This window comes from Xiphias gladius, chromosome 9, assembly GCF_016859285.1.
Source record: "Xiphias gladius isolate SHS-SW01 ecotype Sanya breed wild chromosome 9, ASM1685928v1, whole genome shotgun sequence".
Lineage (NCBI taxonomy): Eukaryota > Metazoa > Chordata > Actinopteri > Istiophoriformes > Xiphiidae > Xiphias > Xiphias gladius.
The window spans coordinates 5,374,566-5,401,288 of record NC_053408.1 but is presented as its reverse complement, the minus strand read 5'-3'; the positions used below and the strand labels follow the sequence as shown (position 1 = coordinate 5,401,288).

The following is a 26,723-nucleotide window of genomic DNA, read 5'->3' as shown; positions in this document are numbered from 1 at the left end:
GAGGAAAGCCCCCCCAGCATCCAGATGTAAGTTTTCTGGGATACATTTTGCACTGCAGGTTTATAGCAGGATGCGACTGGCCAGTTGTCTGACTACCTGGTGCTTTTTCCTTTTGATCCATTTACCTTTTTATCTTCTATGCTATTTCATAATATCAACTCTTATTTGTTATCGGCTGTGTTTTTATTGCAAGCCAGTATGTTTGAATTCTTTTGAAACGCAGATTTTCTGCATCTTCTTTTCCAACGTAATAAAGTACACAGTGCGCAGTATCATAACAAGCAAAGATCTGAGAATGTGGAAGATGGTGTATTAAATGGATTTACCCATGGGGAAGCAAGCAAACAAACACAAAGCCAAGACATCCTGAAGAGCAAGAAAAAGATGAAACACCTTTTCAACAAAACAAACATTGAGGAGATCATAGACCCTGAGTGTCCCTCCAGTGCCGAGACTCTGGACGACTTCGTGGGAGGTACCACCACTGTTCCACATCTTCCCATGTTTGATATACTGTCTAGTGAGCCTGAGGAGGAGGAGGAGGAGGAGGCAGATGATGACTTATTAGCCATCTGGCAGGACACATATATAGAGATTTGATCACCTTTCCGAGGACAGATTCTCCATCAAGCTCAGCCTCCACTAACCTCCCTCGCAGCACTCATAGCCCACATAGCCTGCAGCCTTTCTGTTCACTGTTGAACACATCAACAAAGTCAGGTGGAGAACCAGTTTGTAAGGATGAATACAGTCCCACCCCTCAACATCAAACAAGGCAACTTAATATGGCGCCACTGCCACCTATCTCTGACTGGCTCAAGAGGGACACTGTGGCTCGCACTCAGCAGACCGACCGACATCTCTCTAAGCTTCAGTGCAGCTGGCAAACATCACAGACAAGTCTGGCCTCTTACCCCAGGAGTAGCTTCTCTAAGAGGCAGTCTACTCTGGTCTGCATGGAGGAGGACGCTGTTCAGAAAGGAACCAGTACAACTGACAAACTGCAGTCTTCTAACGAGGCCTGGGGCCCGAGAATTTCAGGACAGCTAGATTACCTGAATGCGGATTATCTGATGAGGTTTGGTGATAGTGAAGAGCTAGAACACATTCAAGAATATCATGCAGCCCATGGAGGGGCTGGTGCCTCCCAAGACCCCAAGTCTCTAAAAGATAACAACAAAGAGATTGTATGCAGATCCAAACAAAGGTGATCATAAGATAAGAAATGGGATGTTTATGACAGAACACATGACCAACAGCAACAGGTAAACTGAGGCAAAATTGCTCAATGGACAAAATTAAGTTTATTAAAAATTTCATTTCTTAGCCTGCTATGTCATTTTTGCTTGAAGAATTATGACTGCACTTAATAACAGCACTTTTGTCTCGCTCCCACCCGTTTTTATGGGGACAAGATCACTGAAATGTATCTCCAGCATCACCAAGAAGCAGCTGCTTTGGCCTTACCTGCCATATCATTGCTTGTTACTGCCAGCGCTCTTGACATCGACCTGCCCAGTCTGCAGGCTAACTATGCATTCTTGAAGCAAATGATTGTTTTACTTAATCATTCAATATATTATGGCATAATGCATAGTATAGGTTGACGCTACCTCTGTAGGAGTCACTATTATCACTCAGGGCTTTGGAGGTAAGGATCCAGGCTAAACCTGAAACCAGAATGCTGCAGTTGCAAAGTATGCATCACAGAGCAACCAGGACATCCCCCGGAGGCTTTTGTTGAATGATTACGACTATAAATAGATTGATTATAATCAGTAAGTGCTTTGACATGTCAAAGTAATTGTCTTGAACTATAACAATAATTATTACCCAGATTAATGAGTACATTAAGAGTCAAACTGAATGAAAACGTCTGATTGATATGATGAAATTTATGACTTTGACAATATCCTGCAATATCCTAGAATTTCTTTGTTAAATGATATGCACATTTTTCAAATAGTCTATGATAAATGTAGTGATGTTATATATTTGTGTAGAACAGGCACTGAATTTGGAAGAAATTAAAATCTTTATTTGGCGTCAAGTGACGTTATTCATTCTTTCCTCAGATTCAGATATTGCCAGTGCTTCCTTACCTAAGAAGGATGAGGTTGAAAAGAAGCGTTAAGTGTTAAGGCTGTAACAGATTTAGAAAATAATCTGTACTGACAGGTCAAAATCTTAGGTGTATTTTCACAACTGCAACATCGATATTAATATAGCTTTACAGAATATATCGTCAAAATAATCTAGACATATGTCAGTCACTAAGAAACAGACTATTTTGAGAACGTAACCACTCTATAGTGACTTTTTCATTTGGTAACATTTCATTACATTAAGATCCTTTTTTCTTATGCCAAACACGTACATGTTCAGCACCAACATTACAATTACAAAACAAACTCCACGATAAACAGTGACAGTATCAAGCAGTGCTCTTTGGTCTAATGTTATTAAGACTCAAGTTGAGGGGAACTGTATCTAACAGTATGCATCAGTGTCACATGAGCGAAATCGCTGATGCTCCTGCTGGAGATTCCTGTGATATGGCTCAGTTCTCCCACAACCTGTGATGCATGAAAAGAAAGTAAATCTACATAAATAAAAACAGTTTTCATGGAATATATTTGTGACAGATTATGTACACATCAACAATAACTAAACTTAGATAAAGTTGATGACTTGATATGTCTGCACATTATCTACAGTTCTGACATTTAAAACACTGAGAACAAATAACATTGTAGATGTAATTAAAATACAGTGTTCATACTATAAACCAAACAAGTGTTTCACCTGTTCCCATTTTCTGACACAGAGGAATAACGTAGCCACCGCGATGACACCGACACCAAGAAGCATGCAGTCTTCAGTCACCGTCACAAACTTCTCTCTAGTTTTGAGATAGGGTTAATGCAGTCTTAGAGAATGAATATTGGACGTGTATTCGCCAGGTGGCCAGAGGCACAACTTTCAAAGGAAAGCTAATGTTGCTCTATGTCTGCTGGATGTGTAAATAGGCAGCTGTTTGCTAACGAGTTCGCTATATAAACTTAAAAGTTGATGTGTCAATGTTGTGTTCACAGCTTGTTTCCACTGCCTCAAAGTAGCCAAAAAAAAAATCTGTTATTGCAGGTTTAATAGCTTAGCCCACCAACAATATTAGTCTTTACTCAGTCATAATTAAATGGCTCTTGGGTAAATGTTCTCCAGGAGGATGAGCCACAAGAAACATGATAGCACAGGACAGAATTAGAAACAAAAACAACACGGACAGTTGTCAGCTGCCTGCAGGCTACTCAACTGCCAATCAAGCAGCTTGTCCACTCTAACATGACGGCAACCACTTGTCCCAAAACATCAGAAAATGTGTCTTAAAGATAAATGTAATACCTCTGTTCTGTGGATGGGCTGACACACCCAATGGTAGTCTTTAACAAGGTGTCGTAGATGGCAGTCCTCTGTAGGCTGACGAACTGGAGAACATGGTGGCACAAGTCACACAGGCGCTCCACAGGGACGGATGGCTCATTGTGTCCTTAAAGAGTTTAATCACCACAAATCAGTACAGCACGTATACAGATAAGATTATCTTCACAGAGCCCTTTGCGTTAATATTGCCCAATTTTTTTGGCATCCTAACACTTGACCTAACTTGCTCTGTGTTTATATCTTACCAAGCACCTCCAGAAGTATTTCCACGTATGTCAGAGGATTTGGGGAATTTAGTCTGAATTCAAGCCCTTTCAAGATCATCAGCTCTGATTCCAAGAGAGTCTGCTTGGAGACACTGTGGCCGACTGAATGCAGAAAGTGCACAGCAGTGTTGTTGTCGATTACCTAAAAATTGATTGAAAAACTGTCGGGGATTATCTTATTTTCAATCACTAGGAATTATTAATTATGAATGGTGGACATCTCAGAACTCACATGGCTGTGCAAAGACAGTTTGCTCGCAAGTTGCACGCAGGAGAAGATTATGAGGGGGAATTTCTCCTTGATCTTGTCAAAAATAGCATTCTCATAACTTCTTGGCTGATCAGCAGCTGCACCTTGAGGTGTGGGGGTGGTGAGCAAATCTGTGAGATGCTTGACCATGAACCTGAGAGAGATAATTGTTCACGTAAAGGCATGGCTAAACATATAAGGTGTGGCTGGGAAAGGCAAACATGCTGCTCCTTCTTACCTTTGAAGTAATTCAATGGCATGGTATCCAACCAGTGGATCAAGTCTCAGATCTTCAGTTATCAGGAAGATGTACTCTAAGTTAGAAAAGGAATCATAAGTTGTACATTATATTCATTTAAATTTCTGATTCTCTTTTCTTTGAAGTTATTATGTGTAGAGCCGAGAGCTATCTGAATGAAACATGTGACACTGAATCACGGCCATGCTGGGTTCTCAACACCACCTACCGGGCCAAACACTGGCAAAAAATTGTATCCCTGACAAGTCCATTTGAAAGAAAGCAAAGTATTTATTTGGAAATTTTCCTCCATGCTGTGAGAACGGCCGGTTACTTTAGTAAGCCAGCAGTGACACCAGGAGACGCATGTTACAGAGAAAGATGTATTCCCATGAATTAATTTAAATAATTTGATTTTAGGTGCCATGTGTACTACTAAGAGGCATATGGATTTTCATTAGAAGTCATTAAAACTGCATTCCACTGGCAGCGTTTGTCTGCTGAGGTGCCGCCGACTGGGAGACTGCTAGCTCCAGGACTTTGTTTTGAGAGCTGGCCTCCATAATGACAGGGCTCCCAATCCCAGGTGTATGAAAGACTTCAGAGAGATGACAGGGTACAGTGAGGCTTAGGGGGGCCGCTCAGAGTTAGTCTGGTATAGCTTAGACAATTTCCAACCATCTCCTTAAGCCATCTCCTGAAAATAAATATTGCAACTACTGCTGCGCCACAGCTCAAAGAATTACAGCATGAAAACAGATAAAGTACCATAGGTCCACTGATAATAGCCTACTCTATATACAGTAAATGTAAATATATTTGTAGCACCCATAGAGGATAGAGCAAGATTATATTTTAAATGGATCCCATTGTTGACATGACTGTAGCAATGTAGAGCCTGTACAGTATGTATATATAGCTGTAAAATAATTAATTAAGGAGGTGTTTATCTTGAAAACTAGAAGGGCACGCCAAGGCCGATGCCACACCAGACTTCAGAGAAAAAAAAATTCAAATTCAAACGATCCAGACCTTCCCCATAATTTAATGGCTTCTTCCCAGGCCCGTGCCCAATGCCCCATCCCGCCAACCAAGTTCGGTGCAAATCGGTTCAGCACTTTTTGCGCAGTCCTGCTGACGAAAAAAAAAAACACCAACCAGAAACAGGTGAAACTATGACCGCCTTAGCAGAGGTAATTAAAAAACAAAAGAAGAGAGTACGAAGGCACACAACATAATAGATGGCTTACCTGGATAGGCTACAGAGTGACTAAGATACTTTGACTTGTAAAAAGGGCTGTATGCGTGAACCCATTTGAAAGTGGCAGTTGGCGTTATGCGCATTTAAAACGAGCAAAATTACCGTTAAAAATAAAAAATAGCAAATTCGGTGGGTTGAGAACGCAGGTCAAGGTAACAACGTATTCACATACAGCTAGTTCTACTAACGTTTAGAGGTTCGTCTAAATAACAGAAGTATTAAAATGTTTGTTAGCAAGCTGGAATTAAAAAAAAAAGGCTAACGTACATACCAAAGACTCTTCTATCCTTGAATTTTCCGCTATATTTTGATACATTTTTGAGATTATTTTTGTTTCTTTTGTTGAGATAAATGAGCATATCTGTGAGTAGGTCAAAAGAGGCTTGCCGAAACTGGAAGTTTGTACACTGATTTGGAGAAGAAAATAGTCTTTTCGCCATTTGCAATCACCAACGGCCGACTTCTGTAGGCACAAACGTTAAATTTACAAACTGCCAAGTCTACATACAAATATTTGTAGACTTTTGTCGAAAAATAAATTGGAAAACTGAAACTAAACCGTGCTTGAAGTTTATATTTTCCGGAAGATGGCGCTATTCCCGAGTTTTCTTTTTTTTTCTTCTTTTTTTATAACCCCAGGGCCGATTCTACGTCTCCTAGAAGGAACCAAAGCTGCCACGGGGACTCTTTTGGAAGTTGCACAATTTTGTGTCCTTCGCACTTGACGACGCTGAAGTTCGCTTCCGGTCCGGCTGTTAAGTGGTAAATTAAGGGAAATGTAACTTTCCAAACAGAGCAACCGTTTCTCCGATTTTGCACCTCTTACAGAGAGGGTGTTACACATTGTAGGCAAAGCCTGGACGCTGCTAAGTTTGAAATCTGCTTTCAAATTTGTAACAAATTTATTGTAATTATTAAAGCGAGAAAGGGAGATTTCACTGCTTATTTCACACTTGGACCATATCAGACCAGGCCCAGATCATAAACCGCTATACTTAGATTTGTGAAATTTTGACTAGATTGTCCCAAGCAGATTTTTGAAAACTTTATTCTATTTTTGAGAATACAAAAAGGGTGATTTCACTGCTTTACTCACATCTAGACAACATCAGACCAGATACAGCTCAAAACCCACTTTACTTAAACTTGTGAAAACTGGACTGGACAAAAAACGGAGAATCGGTCCCTCAGTATCGGAAGTTAAGTTTCCCTTGACTGACGAATCAGAAGCGAACTTCAGCGACGTCAGTACGTGCTGGCGCGCCTTCTTCCCGGCGCAGATCTCACAACGTACTGATGGGCCGCTCGCCGCGCAGTGAAATGCCGCCAACTCGGCAGATCATCTGGAACGCAGCGGTGCGTGTGACTGTTGTGAAACAGCCTGGCATCCCTCACTGACTGCAGACATGGCTGACAAGACGCCGAAGGAGTCCGATGCCCCCTTTGCAACCAGGATAGACCCGGCTAAAGAGGGTCTTTCTCCAGAACAGATGCACTTCATCAGACAGGTAGAGCGTGAACAGTGGAAGAAAAAAACACCGAAGCTGCGGGGACGAAATGCTGTCACAGGGCTCGCCATCGGAGCTCTCGTTTTGGGAATCTGTATCCTTGCCGAGCACACTAACGTCAACACAAGGTGAACTATGTAACGTTAGCTTAGCATGCTAAAGTTACTCTGAGGTCCCGTGGTTTTAATTAGATAATTGTTTTTATAAAAACACCATATTAAGCCTAACGCTAATTTAGCCTATCTGCGCAGCTTGTATTTCAGACAGTAACTTTTTCTTAATGGCCGAAAAAACTGATTCTTTAAATTCAATGAATGCTAACATGACAGTTAGCCATGACACAAAGTTCCTAACTGTAACGGACTTTGGAGTGTATTAGTAGATTAAAGCACAAAACGTCACGCCTGTTAAAATCCTCAGGTTTCTCGCCAGTTGCCATTAAGTTTAATCAACTATACGCTGTAAATGTTTTGAAGGTAACGAAGCCAGGTAAGATGAACCGTGCTGTCTTCGCGGTGTTTCAGACAAACTTCTGTCCTGAAATCATGGTTGCTTTGTGAGGGCAGATGCTTGAAACTTGAATGTGACTTTTAGCTGTCCAAGCCAATGCCCTATTGTTGTCTTTTTGTATTAAAATATTAAAAGGCACCATCTATATTTTTTACAGGGTCTCATGGAAGCCAGCTTTTGCCATGAAAAGTTAGACGTAACAAATACACTACTCAGGGGACGATCACTTACTAAGCCACAATTATAAATTGCATTGTTTTGGTATACTATCACGTGGTTTTGACTTACCATGAGAATGTGAGTAGTGCTTGCATTTTCTTGGCAGATGTGGCTTCTATATTTCTACCATTTATTTCAAACAGGGTGGACTGAATATTAAAAACACCTCCACACTGTAGCGCAGTAGAATTCAAAAGCACCGCAAACGAAGGCCTCCGAAATGGCCTTAAAGTTGAATCGAAACTATTCTCAAGCAGATTTAACATAACTGAAAATTGTTATCCTCAGGAAGGCGGGATTGAATTAGACAGAGTTAGTTTTAGCGATGTTTGTTTAAAAAAAAAAAGGGGGGGGTATCTTTGGATATTTTAATGAGTAAAGACAACATTAAGGCACAGTTTTTGGTTTTGTTTTTGTTTTTGTTTTTCTTTAAGCCTCTGCTGTTATTACAAGCAGCGACGACACCAACCCCTGGCTGACATGCTGCTTGCATCGCTCCCTTGCCCTGTAGTGCTTGTTAAATTACGTTTCTTGCTTATTTACCTTGACCACTTGCTCCCCACGTTAGACGGCTACACCTTTTACTCAGTCTCCCAGGAGAAGATCATGGATGAAATGGATGAGGAGGCCAGGCGTGCAAGAATGCAGGGACCAAAGACTGGTGCCAACTGAGATGCATGCAGTGCCTGCCTGCTGCTGGACTGTGTGTCTGTCCTGCACTTAACCGAGAAGGGACTTATGTGGACACTGATGCCGCTGTTTTTTTTTTTTTTTTTTTTTTCATGTTGAAACAGCGCTGGACTTTGTTTTGTCTTGATCGTGAAGGTTGATTGTTTGGTTCTGCTGCTGACTTAAATCTAGATGTGTCTTGATGTTGATTAAGCTTGCCTGTCAGTGGAAAGGACTAATCCACTGACTCAACATGACTTTACATTCTAGCCAACAGGCCCAGACTAAAGAGTAATTGAAACCCTTAACTGACAGGTTTCCAGGCCAGATCGTGTGATGTGGACACTGTAAGAGGGGAATATACTAAATTTCAGTCAGCAAATGATGTTAAATGTACAGTGGCCTTCGATGCTGGTGACACTGCTGAAATGACACACGGATCAACCTGTTGAAACATATTATTTATGTCGAGAAAAGTGATGATTTGTTAAATAAAAATCTAATGTATTTGATTTTTTTTTTTTTTTTTTTAGAAAACACAATTATGTCTCTGTGTGACTACATGCAGTAAAGATGACATAAGAGCAGTTATATTTACAGTTGCATTTATTTTTGTCAAAATTTAATATACAGAGTCTGATCTAGCCACCAAATCTTCAAAGTAAAAATATAAAATAAGACATTGTAAGGGAAAGGCACAGATTCAGCATGGCAGGACAGCAGCCTCAGAAAGCAATACAATTATATATTTACATTCAAAATTTAGAGATTTCTTTGTATATATTACGGATCTTACAGGAGTTCAACTGTCAGAAAATTCAGTGTGAGTTGTGAATTTTTTTTAATTTTTTTTTTTTAAGGCAACCGCTACAGAGTCACAGCTTGGACTGATTTCTCTATATCCCACAATATACGAATTATTTAAAACTGTGGGAGGGTAGATCATCATTCCTGTGATCCAATACGAAATATTGTGATCAAACATAAAGTGGAGAATATTCTCTACCTCTCTTATGGAAAAATAACAGGAAAATATATAGTATCAGCTCTTCCTCGAGTGAGCACAGTTTTACCCACAAATATGTTAAATGACTGATAATTAAAGTAGAATTTACTAAAGTGCAGAAGGTGCTTGCTCTAAGGAACAAGCATCAGGTATGATTTTTGCTTGAGCAAGAATTAAGGTTGCTGAAGTATTTAGTTTACTTGTAAACATGATCTATAAATGCACTCTACTATATACACATGTACAAACACGAGGAAAGCCAGTAGTCTAAAGCCTAGGTGGATTTTTCACTAATCATTATGGAGAAAGTTTGAAGCCAGCTATAGTATTTGAAAATTGACGTAATGTTCTCTATGCGTCTGCACCTTTTAACAGCTTGAAAAACAGATTTATTTATTTTTCTGCTGAAGCAAGCTACACGCCGACATTTATAACTGTTGTACAACTTTTCTTCCTGATGCATTTACATCTTCATGATATCTCCTCGTTGTACTGCTGAAAAAATATGAAAAAAAAAAATCATCGTCACTACATCTGAAAATGTCAGGACTGCAGTCAAACTTCTCCAGCGTGAGATTTTAGAGAATGTAGGTGATCTTATCAAGTGTCAAACCCACTAAAGAAACCAAAGATGTACTACAATGACATTTTCATAAAACATATTTGAATACATCAAACTGTACAATGCATCCTGACAGCTCTTTGTCAGCCCCTGGAGGGCAGCAATCAGACTGTGCAGGCAGCAGCTGTTGAGACGTCATTAACAAACTACAGCAAATAAGTTGTGAAGTAAAATGTTGCCATCTGTGCGCGACAACTGTCAGTAAGAGTCAGAGCTTCGCCGTGGTTCACTTTATTGTGCTCCGATTGATAAATGGCAGTGATTCAGACAAGCAGGGAAAGTGCACCTATATTGGTCATTCTGGGTCAAAGTCATAACAAGTGCCGGCGCAGCTCAAAAGGCTACACCTCCGTGGCACTTGGTATATCACTTGACTGCGTTAATTTAAAAAGCTTGCTCAGAAAAAATATTTAAAAACAAACTGATATGACATTTTACAGGGTGCTGTGGCAGCCTGGACTGAAGCTGGTTACTTCTGAAACGTTGGGTCCGACAGTTCATTTACAGCAGAGCCAATATGAATTTGTCGATTTTAACATGAACCAGACTGGCAGATATTCTGCGTCTCATCTGCGACAATTTGACCAAATCTGACAAAGGGCTGAAGACTGGATGCTACAGTTTCTGTGTGAATCCAGCTTTATTGGTGACAGTTTCTGTACATTTGAGGTAAATGACCACTGGCAGAACCTTGTGACCGCTGGCAGGGGGAAGCCGTTTTTGCTGATCGGTGTGCCGGTGAAAAGTGTTAAAGTGGTCCTCCTTCAGGACGGGTTTGACCACCGCAGTCACACTTCAGATGAGGTAGTCCAGATATACAGCGTGCTTGGCTGAGCGCTTCTTACTTAAAAATGCCAGATGGAAAAAACACAAAGTAAGACTTTGCTTTTTTGGATTTCTTTTCTGTTAAACAAGGGGAGTAATATTAATATGAAGTTTGTTTATGCAATGAACACTCACCATTCTACTAATGTCAGTGGCAAAGGTGACCCCTTTGCTAGCTTTGTCCTGGGAGCCGCTGCTGCTGCCTCCAAGGGAATTTCTCCTAATGATACCTAGGAAAACAAACACAGCACGTATGCCATAAAACCCATTTAGACATAAAGTTGTCACTTATTAACTAAACTAGCTGACGAGTCCCTGAGCAGAAAGAAATGTGGATCTTCATCCTTACCTTGGAGAGGCAATATGTCCAAGCGCTGCAGGCTGTTCCGGCGGGATGAGGGGAAACCGCTCCCCTTGGACAAGCGGCGCTGTCGACTGGACAGCATTGCTGCAGGAGAGACGATGCCCGGAGGAGGAACCTTCCCCATTTTCTCATACAGCTCCTCGATCTCTCTCTTCTGGGCAGCCTGCAGGGCCTGCACCTCTGTCAGATGTCTGATAAAACAGCACAAAGCAACAAATAAGCAATTAAGTAACACAGAGTTGTTAAAGGTCTCCCTTTGGCTCTTGGAAAAAAAGAAACTGGGCTGCTGTAGTACTTGCAAATGCTCTGAAGCTTGTGAGGTTGCGGAGAGCAAAGTCTTGATAGGTTTGTGATAATAGATGGCTTCCCTTTTTTTTCACAGGATCAATACTTCATATTGTAACGAAAACCTCTTGATGGAGATTTGTCTTCATACAGGAGAGTTGTTGTTTTAAAACTGAATATATTAACTCAAACATACAATATAAAGACAGTAGGAAAAATCATGTCTAATTTTTGACTTAAGTCTTGTGTTACCCCTAATCATGAAGTCCCATTAAAGACAATCATTAAAGTCATTGAAAAGTGTTGTAGTTGATATCCAGTCTAAGAGCCCTGATGAAAGCTGTACTCGCTTTGCTATTAATACGCTGTTTATAGCACGTACTAAGGACAGAACTGTATTTTGGGCTTCTTCACTGGTGTCGCTTACTTCTCTCTGAGTTCCTGAAGCTCCTCCAGCATTTCTTCGTCGTCACTGTCTGAGTCATCGCTGCTTAGGTAGGGAGCGTTGCGGTTGTAAGTCATCGTCCATAAATGGTGAAGGGCATTGCCGTACTGTGGGCTGCCCGTCGCTCCGTCCCACAGCCTCCCCTCCATCTCAGCAGCCGTCACTGAGAGTCCGCTGTCCGCGGACGTTCCCATCAGGCTGAGGCTGTACGCTCTCCTCCGACTCCTCTTCCTCGTTCTCTGTCGTTCCCCGACAACCTCTTCCTCCTCCTCTTCCTCCTCCTCCTCCTCTCCTCTGTCCTCTTGTTGCTGCTGCTGCTGCTGCTGCTGCTGCTGCTGCTGCTCCTGGCTCCCGGCCCATCCCAGCTGCCCGTCAACCTCCTGGAGGACCCCTTTCGACCCCCTGTGGGGATGTGGGTGAGGAGGGGACATGGTGAGGGAGGTGCCCAGGCTGGTCTCAGACTCTCCCTGTTCCTCTGTGCTGCTCTCTGACGGCGTGCCGCCGCTGTCCTCAGGCTCTAGTGCAGCACCTACAGGCACAGCAGGCGCAGGGATGTCCATGCTGGGTGTCACCTGGAATCGGCCAACCGTCACTGCTGCACACTGGACTTCTATAATATAGAATAAGAAAGCGTGTTTGTTTTTTTTTTACCTTGATTAGTTCCCTTTAGGATAAAAATGGTTGTAAATACCTTGATTAAGTATCAAAATGTATGTTTTTTTTTTCTTAAAGAAGTGGGTTATATTGGACAACATCAATGCTGGTAAGTTCTAGTACTTACTTTTAATGTCCATGGATAAGGAGTTATAACATCTGGCCAGCTGATTTATATGAGAGTCAGCCAATCACTGGCTTAACAGCAGTGATTGTTCTCTAATCTGATCAGTGCTGATTGATCATTAGGACAAAGCCTCATTCATTCCTGACTGCCAAGGTTTGATTAAAATCTAATCATGTGTTTCTTGGCAACAGTCTTGAAACTGGCATCATTCTGTTCTAATTTACAAAAAAAGTAGTCTCCCGGTGTAGGAGGATATCCTCTAAAGAGCTTTAATTAGCTGCGGGGATGATAACTGACAGTTGTGCTGTTTATCTGGTGCCACATTCAAACCAAGTGTGGAAGTAGTCTGCGCGCTCTCGCATCTGCAGACAATTTTCGGGTTATAAATTCCTGCAGTGTCTCAGTTTGCCCACTAAGTGTCCTCCTTAGAGTGTGCACAGAAGGTGTCTGGGCCCGTGCCCACTGAGACAGAGGGACTCTGTTGAATGTGGGCTTCTGAGGTAGGTATAAATACTGACAGGTGTGGATGTGGGAGGAGAGGCCCGTAACGAGCGTGGCTGCTCACTGATTGGTCGATGTCGGTGGGTAATGCTGCAATCACACCTACGTTTGTGTTCGTATTGAGTGGAACATCACATCCAGACGGTTGCGCAACGGCTCCTGAGGCACCGCTAATAGATAATAATACCAACAAGGATACAACAGATAGGAAGACAGGGGGGACTGAAAACAAGCCAAAAGGCAAATTGTCCGTAACAGAGACATCAGACTGTATTTTGACCTAATACATTATAAAATGGAGCAGAGGAGGCAAACTTGTAATATTTGGCTGTGGGTGCATTTGTGTGTATACACAAGCCTGTGTGTGGGTTTGTTTGGGGTGCAAACATAAACATCATACATTATGCCATTCTACAGCTCTCCCAGCCCCTGGCTAGTAACATACACCGCATCAGGTGTTTATGATCCAGAGACGTAGGACAAAACTGTTCTAGGAACACGTTAACATGCACGGAATTTCTTACCAGATTTAGTGGGAGAGGCTTTCGGCTTTGGGCTACTGGCATTGATCTCAGGTACGCTGGGGTGCAATTGGGTGCTGAAGGATGATAACTAGACAGAGAGCACAAATATTATTAGCGTTAGCGCTACAGCGGATTGGGTATTGAGCCAGATGTGATGTTATCCTTCAAAACCTAAAGAGATGTTCAGTTTACAAAAATTTAATAAAGAGAAAGGAGGCAAGAGCTCCACATTCGGGCAAGTGGAACCAGTGAATGTCGAATGGCACTGTTGCTTAATAAATGACCTAAAAAATTAATCAATAATCACAATTTTTGATTCATTTTCGGCTGATGGACTCACTGATTAATTGACTCATCATTTTAGCACTAATTTGCATGCATACAACATGGCTTTAAAAATCTTGACAGATATACATCCCTGAGATAAGAGTAGTGATGACTCACAGTGCTTTCGGGGCTCTCTGGGGGTGATGGGGAAAGATCTGACGAGGAGCTTGAACTGGAGACTTGTGGTTTGGGTTTAGCCTGGGCTGGAACCTGTGCTGAGTATGGGGCCACGTAACTGTGGAGACTGTCCTCCTGGTTCAGGCTGGGGGGACTGGAGAGTCCAACCTGTTGCAGAGGCTCCTGAGGAGCCACGGTAGGGGTGGAAGGTATGGAAGGTGGAGAGGCAGGATGCGGCCAGCTCGGATGACTGCTCTGAGGAAAACCGGTTCCGTCCAATTGAGGCGTATTCTCAGGGCTGTGGTAGACGTTGTTCTGCGCTTGGATGCCCACTGTTGGGTAAGAGACCTCTAGCGGTGAGGTTTGGTATTGTTGCTGGTAGACGGAGGGGTAACCAGACTGTTGGGTCATGTGAGTTGGTAGCTGGGGGTGAAAGCCTGGAAAGGAGGGCATCCCCTGGTTGGGTAGGCCCGCAGGAGGGATGAAAGACTGAGCCATGCTCATGGCCATGGAAATGACATTGGCCAAGGAAAATAGGGGCTGTGTGTGGGGGGGCCACATGTTGGGATGCTGAGGGGCAGGTGGAGACAGGGTGCTGCTCTCGTTGCTGCCAGGGCTTGGGGTTTCATTCTGAGGACTGGGGGACCCGGGGGCATGGGAGGAAACAGAGGGGAAGGTTGGGTTACTGGCTACTCGTGTGAGGGGAGTATGAATCCCCGCTGGCTTGGGAGAACCCGGAGAGCCCGAGTATGGGAATGGGAAGTGAGTGTGGCCCATGAAGGGTAAGTGGTAGTGCTGGTGGTGAGGCAGGAAGGAGGCGGGGTGGTGCTGTTGCTGATAGTGAAGAGGAGACCCTGGAAGACAAAGACATAATTACAGTTTTATTTGTGGTTTGAAGTCATTCATCTTGGGTATAAACTGTGCAAATAGAAAATCGTACAAAAAATTTAAAAGTTTTGTTATGTCCCCATTTATTTGTGCATCAAAACATTAGAAGTGCCCCCCACCAGCTACACCCATAGCAGGGTTGCAGTTGAATATTGGACAGAGTTGAACCAGACAGACAAGTTAGATCACTCATTTCTCTTTGCTCCTCAGGGTTTCGTCAGTCCAATTCTTCCGTCAACCCCCTGGCAAGAGATATGCCATGTGTAGCAAAATCTTTCCCTACTTCCAGATGACGGGTTTCCATGGTGAACAAAAACATTTTGCTCAAAGCAGCATGCGATTCTGATCGCATTCGTAAGCCGGAGCACTTGCGCACTAGGGTTACATGGCTCTTAGGGATTCAGCATCAATAGAGAGAGTAAGGCTCCATTGTGGGACATTTAAGAGGAGGTTAAATGAAACACACGTGTGTGTACACAACTTATTGGGTGTGATTGTGAGATTTAAGTAGTCAAGATTTCTACATCACTCCTTGAGGAATAGTTTAGGATGCCAATATCTCAGCTCCATCCATTGATTTAACATTTACCCAAACAATAGCTCCACAGTTATAAACCACACATCCAGTTGCTGATGATGCAAACCAGCCTCTGCTTTTTCCGAGCGGACGGAAACATAGGTTAGGCAACACTCTGTCACGGTGGCGGGTTGCCAAGAGGCATTGCGAAAGCGAGCGTGCAGTGGAGATCCAGCCGAGAGGGGACACAGGACAAGAGGGGATGAGGATGTTCAGATGGCCGCTGAGGCTTAAACATGGGGCATATGGAGGATATGTGTTTGTACTTTAATTCACTCCAAATGCCCCTCCTGTTGGGAAGGAGACTTTGACGGGGGGAGGAGGTTTTCTTGGAAATTCTGTAGAAGTTTGTGCTGGCAAACAGATGTTGCCGACTATCGCAGCACTCGAGAACAGCTCACGGTTTACAGCGACAGCATTCACAGTTCCCTAAAAGCCAGAAAGCAACCTTCAGGTGAGGTAATTACCCAAGAGGCCCTGCTGCAAGGCAGAGACAGACGAAGGCTTTGAGGTGTCGGGATGGCGGATGGCGCCATGCGAATGTCAGAACAATACCAAAAACGGGGCCTGAGGAGGGGGGTGGTGGTTATGAAGTAGCTGAGCTTTGCTTTGACTTATTCTTTGCCAAAGGACTGTAACAATTTTTCAGTGCAAACAATGCTAGGCCTCTTCACGTAGGGGCCAGAGGGAGGGGCGGAGGGCTATTTACCTGGGGCGTTGTGGAAAGACTGTGAGCGTATTAGAGGTCGCCCAGATGAAGTAATGTCTGCACTGAAGACGTCTCCATTGGGGCATGGGGGAGAGCCACAAACCCCTACGTTCGGGTTAGCCACACTGAAGTCTAAGACAAGACATACACATGCATGAGTAGATGCCCGTGCACGAACACACACAAACACACACAATGCTCATGCACGGTAAAATATATGCAAACACACAAATGCCAGTTAATCTGACATGCTGTGAGAAAGACATTCTTTGTGCGGTTCACACACACTTAATGTTACTTGGTGAATTTCAGACTTTCATATAATTATTAAAAAAGCACAGCAATTCACTTTTAGATTCATATCATTAATGGGCGAACTAAGTTAATCAGCACAGACGTGAGGCTTACCGGGCAGAGAAGAGGATGAGTGTGTTCGAGGCAGGGTGTGACTGTGCAGATTAGGCTGTAAAAGAGCACAGTTGATAAAACTCAGTCTCCATTTCTATTCATTATTGACAAAAATGCTGAAATATCCTATTATGCACTGTAGTCTCACAGTTGCATCGACGAGTGACTTTCTTTAAGTATGGTATGACTCAGCAGCAGTAGGTGGGTAGAAGGCTAGACTGAAGCGTACTGTGTTCATATAAATGTAGTACTACTTTAGTAAAAACACTGCAGTACCTTCATGCTGCTTAAGTCTTTAAAGGAGAGCTCCATGTTTCAACTCCATTAAGTTGGGGGACTTCTGAGACACAGATGTTATCATAAATTTTAGTCCCCAGTATCTAGTCCCCAAATACTGGAAAAGCTTAAAAACAGGGTTTCTGCTATAAAAATTTGTAGTCTCCAAGCCCAAGCTAAAATACCCAGTTGGTGGCTGTTGGGTAATTTTTTCAGACTTGACAATGATTCTCCAAAACCACACAAGATATTATGCAACTGTTTTCACAGGCTGTGTAGTAACTCCTCGTAAGGTGACTTACATGAATGTGAAATCCATGTAATGCCCGTTTTAGCATGACGCTAAAGCACTGGTTGTTTCAGACTTCAGATGATGTAGGTGACCCTGAGACCTGACCTCAGGTGTACGATGTTGTGTTACTTGTCAGTGTAGTGCAACATGTATTAGGTGGACTTCAGTTTTCTGTCAGTACTGTGTTACCCATGTTATTAACCAGTTTATATAACTATTATTGCTTGTGGATTTATACAAGGTCATTTTATGGAAAGTCTTTTAACCTCCATAACCTGGATCTCTGGCCACTCTAATCCAGGTCCGTCTGCAAAAGCCAAGAGGCAGGTAAACTGAGAATTGTTTTCGGCTGATTTTTTTAGCCAAGCTGACAGCATGACTCAAGGAATGGCAATGAAGATCTGTCGCTCGGTCTGTCGCTCGGTCCACCGCTTTGGTCCACACTGAAATATCTCAACGACTAATGGATGGATTGCCATGCAATGTTGTCAGGACACTCATGGTTCCCAGAGTATAAATCCTAATAACTGTGGTGATCCCCTGACATCTCTTCTAGCATCACCAGCAGGCCAAGGTGTTCACTTGAGTGAAGAGAAAATATCTCCACACCCACTGGATGGATTGGCACAAAATTTTGTACAGACATCCGTGGCCTCCAGATTATGTATCCTAATGATTGTGGTAATCTCCTAACTTTCCCTCTAGTGCCGCCATAAGGAAGACACTGGCGTGTATTGAGTGAAATAACTCAACAACAAATATCTAACAACTGCTGATTGGATTGCCATGAAATTTGGTTTATAGTATATTCATGTCCTCTCCCAGGATGAATTGAAATAGTTTGGTGATACCTTAACATTTTATCTACCGTCATAATCAGGTCAAAATTTTTAATTTGTCCAGTACAGACTAAATACTTGGAAAACTAATGACTTTTATATTTTTTCTTTTAGGACTAATTAGCAAACGTTCGTTAAATTGGTAAACATTATAACTGCTGAATATCAGCATGTTACCGTTGTTTTTGCGATGTTAGCACGCTGAGGTTAGCATTTAGCTCAAAGCACTGCTGTGACTAGCATTGCTGTCCAGAGAGTCAACCTCCATTTATAGTCTGTGTCTCTTCCCAAGACTCTCAGAATAGCACCCTACCTCAGAGTTAGCCAGAGTACAGACAGATTGATGAGTCTCTGGGCTTGTGGGTTCCTTCCTGACTTAACTAGGTTGGTCTGGTTTTTTGGCAGGACAGTGCTGGGGAGAGCAGCCATAATGATTCTTAGGAGATGCGGTCCATGTAGTGTTTTTAATCGGATGCTGGAGCGAAGCCAGGAGAGATTTGTCCAAAGTGGTTCAGGGTAATTATGTAGCCAGGGGGTCGGAAATGTGGCCAACGAGGTTGATAGTTAAAGTTAGAGGTTTACTGCTCTTACTTGTCTCTTGTCCCACATGAAACCACACGTTACTCTATTCTCCATCATTTACAAACATCTGAGATTATTTTTACTAGAGGGCACAGGGATATTTGTTCTTTGCATTCTACAATGGAATATATCCTGGCAGAACAGACACTTCTTTCCCTTAAGTGGACAAACTGTGTCTGGTTAGGCATTAGGTCATATCTCGTAAAGGGTGGCACTGCTCTTAACAACTCTTTTTTTTTCCTGGAGGTCTTCATTTTACAGCTTCACAGATTCTTAAATCAGAAAAGGTTCAATAAATCCAAGCATAATTTATTTTACCCATTTAATGTGTATAGATATGGTGGAAAGTTCATTTCTGTGTAAGCACTGAAAAGGATCTGTGGTTGTGGGCAAAAATAAATGTGAAAAAAAAAAGGAGGCATGGGGTATGTTTCCACAAATCAGAGGGTTTTATGACATCAGTGCTTTTAGTAACGTTATGTTCCAAATGAAAGCGCTACCTCAGGTGGCCTTAAGAACACTTAACCTTGTATCTTTAAGGGCAAGTCTCAGGGGTGACTGTGGACAGTGACGAAAGCACTCAACTGAGTTCTTTTTTCACTTCCATTGCAGGAAGCACTACTCTACAGCTTTCTATTTGCAATAGATTTATAGGTCCGCCTTAGATGAGCTCAGCTAGACACACTATAGTTGATGTAATTTATGATGATCAGACAGCACAGTGACATAAACACTTAGTCACTGTTACTGCTTTGTTCTCAGCTAAAGGAGCAGGTGCTCCTGCTGCTGCTGACCTGTGAGGAAGACAGCGTGTTAACCCCGCTGTGAAAAGCAGGCTGGGGGAGTCGGTGCCCGCTGGAGTGGACCGGCTGGTCTTTGGCCATCAGAGCCTCGGCCCGTTTGATGATGTCGCCCATGCGGTAGATGAAGCCCTCCTTCTCCGATGGTAGGATGAACTCGTTGTGCACCTAGACAAGAAAAAGGAGAGTGGTGAAAGACGCATTCAGGTACTTGAGTAAAAGGTGCAATGACACAATCTGAAGATAAACTGTTACAAGCATTTGCCATTTTAAACGACACGGAAAACCTAAGAATACAGTTGTTATCGGCAAAATGTACTCTAGGTGTCAAAAAGTAAAAGGAAACGTACAGATAATGCAAAAATATGCCCCCTACGAGTGTTATGTTATGATATATTATATGACTGCAATGGTAATACTCAGTGTATAAAAATGTATCATATCTTAGAAGTTCATCATGTGTTCTTTTATATAAAAGCTGCAAAGTTACCGATAACAATAGCTGTAAATTAAGTAATGTGCGGTACAAAAAAAACCCCCATTTTGCACCAAAATGTAGGAGTATAAAGTAGCAGAAAATGGAAAGTTAAAGTACTTTTAAATTGTACTTAGGCACAGTACTTGAGTAAATGTATTTTTCACCACTGCAAATAATTCGAGGTATACGCAGTCTAGTCTATTTGTGTGTCCGTCCGTAAAATCTACCCACTCCAGAACGCACACACCTACCCTCAGTTAATACTTATTCTTAGGAAAACATACATAAACCAACTCATGTAAATCCACAATACAGCAGTTTGTTAGAGGCGGTTTTGAGTTTTGCATATTCATGCAGTCCTGACTGTTGCTGTGAATTGTGGGCTGGGGCGTGGTGACCGTTTCCTGTCAGCATGGCATAATTCAAACCTTTTAAAACCCAGCACTGAGAACCACGGGGGCTGTTGTGATGCCAAGAGCCCCCACTGCGCCCAGACTCAGTAAACAAAAGCCCACTGTGTTTTAAAAGTCGGGAAAACAGTGCGTTCAGTGAACAAAAAGCGGTGCTGCACACGCTGCCTCATCACGCAAGTTCTTGCATGTACACTACATACCTCTCTACGCACCAGCCTCAAATGAAGCTTAAAGACAACAAGAGAGGGGGACCCGCTTCACCGACTTCTCAGTAAGTTAGATGTAATATCAGCGGGAGTCAGGATCGACAACCATAAGGCTGTTAACTAGAAGCAGGATAAATCATGCGTTCGTTCAGCTGAGATACAGGAATCTGCCAGACTTATCAGCTGACAGAGTGAGTTCATTCATTTATTTCTGTACAAATCCTAAAAGGTTCTAGCAGGTTCAGTCTCTCAAAAGGACTGATTATGTCCCTTGATAAATGACGGCCATGCGAATTTCAGAGGTTAAACAAAGATCATTTCCATTTCCACTGCATTTATGACATCTTCTGTCTCATTTTAAATGATATATGTGATGTTTGGAAGAAGAAATAGCATATTTTTGCTTTTAAAAATGAAAAGTTTAACTAATAATCAATAAAAACTACCATACAATCAGGGTTTTTGCTGCTACAGCCGTACTAGATCTGATAAGACCACTAGCTTTTGTTAGCAAACTTTTGGTAGATATCCTGTCGATGTCACTTGTGACCAGCGTGTCTGCTGTCTAGCATAGGTAGAGTGGTACATAGGTTCACTTTTCATTCAGGACACACAGAGAGATCAAACTTCCATCTCAGCACCCAAAAAAAAAAAAAATTTATATTATACTGATTTGAAATGAAATTGATTTCTAAGGGTATAGATTCAGGAATCTATTTGCACTTCTTTTGCAGTTATCACTAAAAAAAAAAAAAAAAAAATCCAATTGCCTATGTCCCAGATCAGAATCATCAACTTTCATTCTTTTAACCGGATCGAATTGTTTTATTATTGACATTTTGAATCTGATACCTGCTTGGCCAGTGACTAAGCACTACCAATGACCCACCATGACGGCAGCGATGTCTTCAGGGTTATCTCCGTCCAGGTCGAACTTGAAAGTCACCATCTTGTCGTTGTGCGTCTGCAGCTGACACTCCACCACCCGGTCCACTTTATCAGAGAGCTGCAGAGAGGGACAGGATCAGTGGTAATGACAGGTGCCTGTTTACTCTCTTAAAACACTGAGCACAGATAAACACGGGAGGGACAATTTGTTTTTGTATACTTGCGTGTGTGCGTGTTGGCAAACGTGTGTGGGTCTACTGTGACATGCGGTGGGATTATGTGTGTATTGTAACTATGCCCTCTTTGCACCACTGTATGCACATGTTGCTATGCGTGATTTGTTTGCCTCTGCCTCCAGTCAAAACATGCTCGTTAGAAGACCACAGAGTGGCCTGATCAGAGGAGAATTGTACTGCAGATGCTGGGGGAAGAACAGCATGGCTGTTGATAACTTCAGATAACCAGGGTGGAGCCTCACTGCTCGCTCATAAACAAAATGCCTCCACTAATTCGATCATTCAATCCAGCTGGTGGATTTATTTGTTTGGGATGTGCTCAAATGCATTCGCATTGTTTTAATTAAACAAAACTTTTGATTTATTGTACCCCTGTGATGCGCAGCCGTGAGCGCGCCCTCCTCCTGAACAGCTTTGCAGCAGTTCGCCTCGCAGCCGTTTTCTCACTCTTCTCTGATAGGCCCTCATAGCCGTCACTCAGGCCTGAAGTCACATCGGAGGCGTAGCTGCAAAAGGCATAAATTAGACATGCCACTGGTCAGAAAAGTGCGCCCTGAAAAAAGCCACCGAAACATTCCTCGTGCGGCAATTTCAGTCGAGTCAATTCATCACCTACAACAGAAATGTAAAAAGAACTGAATATCTATCATTGCTGATTATCTTGGCATCACACAAAATAATAAACAGCACTCTGAAATGTCAAATAAAGTCATGATGTGCTACAGTGGCGCGTCCCTTGGGTGTAAACACTTAAGTTAAAGAATACACTTTAACAAGGCCTGTTCAGAGTCTATAGAAAGCTGGTGTCCATCCAGAGGAAGCAACATGTCCAAGTGATCTGTTGTATTTATACAATGAACGAGTTTTAGGTTTCGGAGAACTGGAGAACATTCAGTGTTTTTTATAAAAAGCTTTGGTCCAGCTAATTGCGTCTCCTGGGCCCTTTTGGATTTCTGCGGTCACAGACTCCCCCCTCCGTCCACCTCCCCAGCGCTGGCTGCAAACATTTACAAGCCTACTGATTGGCAGTGTCCACCCGTCTCCATTTAAAAACCACCCGCCTCACAGGTAACTTTAGTTCAATGCAGAGCCTGTTTTCACCTTTCAACAGTGAGCGCGTGGAAATGAAACACAGTAAGGTCAACCATTTGTGTTGATATTGCAAATGATTCCCTCGGTTTTTTGATCTTTGAAAGCAATTCTGCTCATCAGTATTCCTGGGCTTTTCTCAGAGGACGAATTAAGCAACTGGGAGTGTGTTTTGGGTACTAAACAGTGCATGCCTAAGCTGTTATGAAATTTGATACTCAACTAGACTGGACATTTATTTCAATCTACCATTGACAAGTCAGATCAAGTGTCAACCGTGGAGGACCAACTTCCGAAAAAACACAGAATTTACTGTATTCAAGCAAACAAATACATTTTTAAAATTAATTGACAAGAGTTTTGACAATGGATTAATCACGTAAGTCCGGATTTGCTGCTTTTCTTAATTTAACATTGTAATAAACTGAACATCTTTGGGTTTTGGACTGTTCGTCACACAAAACAAGCAATTTGTAGACCTTGGCCATAGAATTATTGTTAAGACTAAACAATCGATTGATGAATTAAAAAAAATAAACCAAATAACTATTCGGTTATGAAAAGAATCATTATTTTTAGCCTTAGTATGAATCACAGCTGTGCACAGCGACATTATAATTATGAAACATAAGTCTCTGAACAGAAGATGGAACCCAGATGAAAACCCCTCAACACAAACATGACCTACACGTCCATTATCGGCTCTCATGCCGAGACTAAAGCCCCTCTTTTCCTAATATCCCACCAACATGGAAAACAAGGCCTCCACAACATCTGAGACTCAGTCACACAGAAACCTGCAAGGGTCCATTCTGCCTCACTGCAATAAAAACACAAAGGAGCCTGTTGATTGCCTCAAGCTTGTTGTCACAGCCCCACAGATGTGGAGGAGGAGCAGTTATAGTGGGAGGACCACGCATTTCTACTAAGTTCAAATTGATTTTCAGGTCTCCAACTTATAAAGAAGCGACTATTGAACTTCATTGTTCCTTGGATGGCAAGAAAAAGAGAAAAAGGAGGCTGAAGAGCTTTACCTGTCCACAGGGGAGTTGAAGCCACTGGGGAGCCCTGCGTTTCCAAGTTCTATGTTGTTGGATACTGCAATACTCTGTGAATAGAAGTGAGAAATGTGTTAAGGTAAACGCGGATAAAGACTTTCATTAATTTGTTAAAATTCAAAGGTGCTTTATTGGCACGAAATTTTATAAAAATGTTGCCAAAGCATCAAATTACAATTTATGTCAGTACAAAATAACAAGAAAAAAAGAACAATAAAATAGCACCAAGATCTCTCTCTCTCTCTTTCTATATCTATATATATCTATCTCTCTCTCTCTCTATATAGATATATATCTATATATATAGATATATATCTACGGCTCTAGATAGGGGAAAGTCACTCAGTCCGCAGTCCTTGTCCAGACTGAACTATTTCAATAATTAGTGGATGGATTGCCATAAAATTTTGTGGCCCCCAAACGACGAAGCCTACTGATTTTGCTGATCCTCTGACCTTCCTCTAGTCACAACACAAGGTGGACTTTTGTGATTCTGAGTGATATATTTCACTAACTGTTGGATGGAGCCATGAAATGTGGCTCAGACATTCACGTCCCCCTCATGATGAATTGTAATATGCACCTTAATTGGGTCAAAATTTGCCCAGGACTTTGGTTTATGACAAAATACTTGCAGGACTAAAGACATTCCCATCAGCCTCATCTGTACTTTGTGTTTAGTGCTAATTGGCAAATGTTAGCATGCTAACATGTTAAACCAAGATGGTGAACATGGTAAACATTATACCTGTAAAACATCAGCACGTTAGCATTGTCATTTTGAACACAGAAAAAACAGATAAGATAGACACTATTCTTTTGCTGTGTAGGAAAATAATTTAACTGTTAAAGCAGATACACAATATTATGGCTATTTTACAGTAAATCAATGAGCAATGCTAATGAACTTTTTCGTGAAGTAGCTTAAAAATATCCCCTATGGTTCTTGATTCTGAACAGTTCTGTTTTTTTTATTTATTTATTACCAGTTAGGTATGATTTCTTTCTCACGCACACCCAAGGGTTTTATGTACCGTATTGTAAAATGTTACTTTTCAACCATATATTGTTTACATAACTCTGTGCGAGCACTGTTTTAGACTGACAAATGTTGATAAAGGAGGCCTCGTAAAGTCCTGAAAGTCACCCTTTCCACCTCCACCCCCTGAGTTCCACTTTGATAACAAGCTCTTTATTGAGGCAACTCACCGAGGGGAACCGGAGGGCTGGGATGGGGAGACTGTTTATAGTCGGCGTGTCAGTGTGCATGGTGGGTGGGGTCGTGGGCGTGTTGAAGCTGCCGGCCTCCAGCGGATCCTGAAGTCCAGAGGAGCTCAGATAGCCGTCCGTCTCGCAGTCAGCTGTTTCAACAAAGGACATAGAACCATTGGCATGTGACCAATGGTGTTGTCTGCTAGACTGACACAAACTGTACCATATACCCACCCCCACACACACACACACACACACACAGACACACACAAACGCACACACCCAGCCAGGCACACATGAAAAGCACACATCTGATGACCCCACAATGACACAATGTCAATGACACCAATACAGAAAACTTGATCAGACTGATTCACTGAAATCTCCAAAAAGAATATTTGGGCGATTGTTTTAGATGAAAACAGAGACATGTTCAATAACTATAACATTCTTGCACAAACAACATGGAAGAAGACTTACAGGGACTGAATAATTTAGTTATCCCTAGTTTCACATTTCACTGTATGCCTCCCATGTGCTCTGAGAGCAGAACGGCTTCCTGATCAGTACAATTGTACAGCTAATGCAGTGAAAAACTTTTGTCTCCGGACTCTATGATGAGTTTTTTTTACCCGAACACAAAACAATTCAAATTGAGAGGTCGAAGTTTTAACGCTGACAGACTAATTTGATACACATATGACTGAAACATGAATTAAGCTATAGTATTAATTTGGTTTCAAACAGTGCTGGAATATAACTAAGTATATCGACTCAAGTGCTGTACATACAATTATAATGTTGAGATACTTGTACTTGAATAAATTTTCACGCTACTTTCTACTACTACGCCACTACATTTCAGACGAAGAAAATATGACTGTTTACTCCACCACATTTATCTGACAGTTACTGGTTACTTTTCAAATTAAAATGTTCTCTCAAACATATGATTGACTTATAAAACATAGTGCACTGTTATAGGTTAAACTATCCAACAGTATATAAAATAGTTGAAATTAGCTCCACCTCATTTTAATGACCCATTTTCACATTAATGCATGTGAATGCACCGGTAATAATAATCCAATTATATAATATTTGTAATATTACCCTCTTAAAAGGGCCATTCTGCATAATGAGTATTGTTGCGTTTGATACTTTTAATACATTTTGCTGATATTTTTGCAGATTCTATATTTTTACTTTTACTTTTGAATGCAGGATTTTTACTTTCAACAGTATAAGAGTGTTTTTATTGTCAAATAATGCCAGTTTTATTCAAGTTACGATATAAATACTTATTCCACCACGGATTTCAAGTAGTACATTTTAGAAATGTATTCAAATGCTTTATACTATACAAGCTCATGATAATAATAATAATAATAATGCGAAAGCAAAGCAGTTTAATTTATATTTAAGTTTTTTTTTTTTAATTTTAACAACATTCACTAGTTCATAAAAGTCACCATACTAGAAATTTCAGGACTCATGATAATACAAAGCCATTTGGATTAAAGCACTGTTGTCAGGTCAAATCTAAGTGTTTCAGGGACAAGTGTATGAGATAACACTATCAAACCAACTGGTTCACTATCATGAACCAGTTG

General features: G+C 41.8%; 3 protein-coding genes across 7 annotated transcripts in view; 1 reads left to right on the top strand and 2 right to left on the bottom strand.

Annotated features, from left to right (window-relative positions):
* Nucleotides 1-2,016: 2,016 nt before the first annotated feature.
* cntd1 (cyclin N-terminal domain containing 1) lies at nucleotides 2,017-6,138 on the bottom strand. Its single transcript, XM_040135078.1, has 7 exons — nucleotides 5,728-6,138; nucleotides 4,196-4,271; nucleotides 3,940-4,111; nucleotides 3,687-3,849; nucleotides 3,403-3,547; nucleotides 2,806-2,902; nucleotides 2,017-2,576 (listed from the first exon to the last, which is right to left on the bottom strand). The coding sequence occupies exons 1-7, from the start codon at nucleotides 5,894-5,896 to the stop codon at nucleotides 2,463-2,465; spliced, it is 936 nt and encodes a 311-aa protein (XP_039991012.1). The 5' UTR covers nucleotides 5,897-6,138; the 3' UTR covers nucleotides 2,017-2,462.
* Nucleotides 6,139-6,161: 23 nt separating this feature from the next.
* LOC120794229 (cytochrome c oxidase assembly factor 3 homolog, mitochondrial) lies at nucleotides 6,162-8,874 on the top strand. Its single transcript, XM_040135080.1, has 2 exons — nucleotides 6,162-7,058; nucleotides 8,262-8,874. Exons 1-2 carry the CDS (start codon nucleotides 6,863-6,865, stop codon nucleotides 8,363-8,365), a joined length of 300 nt encoding a protein of 99 aa, XP_039991014.1. The 5' UTR covers nucleotides 6,162-6,862; the 3' UTR covers nucleotides 8,366-8,874.
* Nucleotides 8,875-8,967: 93 nt separating this feature from the next.
* Nucleotides 8,968-26,723, bottom strand: part of wnk4a (WNK lysine deficient protein kinase 4a) — a 44,810-nt gene continuing 27,054 nt past the window's right edge. For 3 of the 5 annotated variants that reach the window (XM_040135074.1, XM_040135076.1, XM_040135075.1), the window contains 13 exons: nucleotides 25,108-25,259; nucleotides 23,875-23,948; nucleotides 22,122-22,257; nucleotides 21,517-21,633; nucleotides 19,525-19,698; nucleotides 16,742-16,796; nucleotides 16,334-16,465; nucleotides 14,160-15,013; nucleotides 13,716-13,803; nucleotides 11,892-12,519; nucleotides 11,165-11,370; nucleotides 10,951-11,045; nucleotides 8,968-10,834 (listed from right to left, as the gene is read on the bottom strand). In XM_040135074.1, coding sequence (XP_039991008.1) covers nucleotides 10,832-10,834; nucleotides 10,951-11,045; nucleotides 11,165-11,370; nucleotides 11,892-12,519; nucleotides 13,716-13,803; nucleotides 14,160-15,013; nucleotides 16,334-16,465; nucleotides 16,742-16,796; nucleotides 19,525-19,698; nucleotides 21,517-21,633; nucleotides 22,122-22,257; nucleotides 23,875-23,948; nucleotides 25,108-25,259 — 2,714 coding nt within the window. In that variant the 3' untranslated portion in view covers nucleotides 8,968-10,831. Of the gene's footprint in view, nucleotides 10,835-10,950; nucleotides 11,046-11,164; nucleotides 11,371-11,891; nucleotides 12,520-12,659; nucleotides 13,804-14,159; nucleotides 15,014-16,333; nucleotides 16,466-16,741; nucleotides 16,797-19,524; nucleotides 19,699-21,516; nucleotides 21,634-22,121; nucleotides 22,258-23,874; nucleotides 23,949-25,107; nucleotides 25,260-26,723 lie in introns of those variants that run through there. The other 2 variants (XR_005708106.1, XM_040135077.1) reach the window with 2 other exon arrangements.

What these genes read in the sequence shown, in the direction of transcription:
- LOC120794229 (XM_040135080.1), top strand. Translation starts at nt 6,863, where the DNA reads ATGGCTGACAAGACGCCGAAGGAGTCCGATGCCCCCTTTGCAACCAGG. An exon ending in AGCTCTCGTTTTGGGAATCT is followed by an intron (nt 7,059 to 8,261) that starts GTATCCTTGCCG and finishes TCCCCACGTTAG; the next exon opens with ACGGCTACACCTTTTACTCA.
- cntd1 (XM_040135078.1), bottom strand. Translation starts at nt 5,896, where the DNA reads ATGGCGAAAAGACTATTTTCTTCTCCAAATCAGTGTACAAACTTCCAG. An exon ending in AACTGTCTTTGCACAGCCAT is followed by an intron (nt 3,850 to 3,939) that starts GTGAGTTCTGAG and finishes ATCAATTTTTAG; the next exon opens with GTAATCGACAACAACACTGC. An exon ending in AATACTTCTGGAGGTGCTTG is followed by an intron (nt 3,548 to 3,686) that starts GTAAGATATAAA and finishes AAACTCTTTAAG; the next exon opens with GACACAATGAGCCATCCGTC.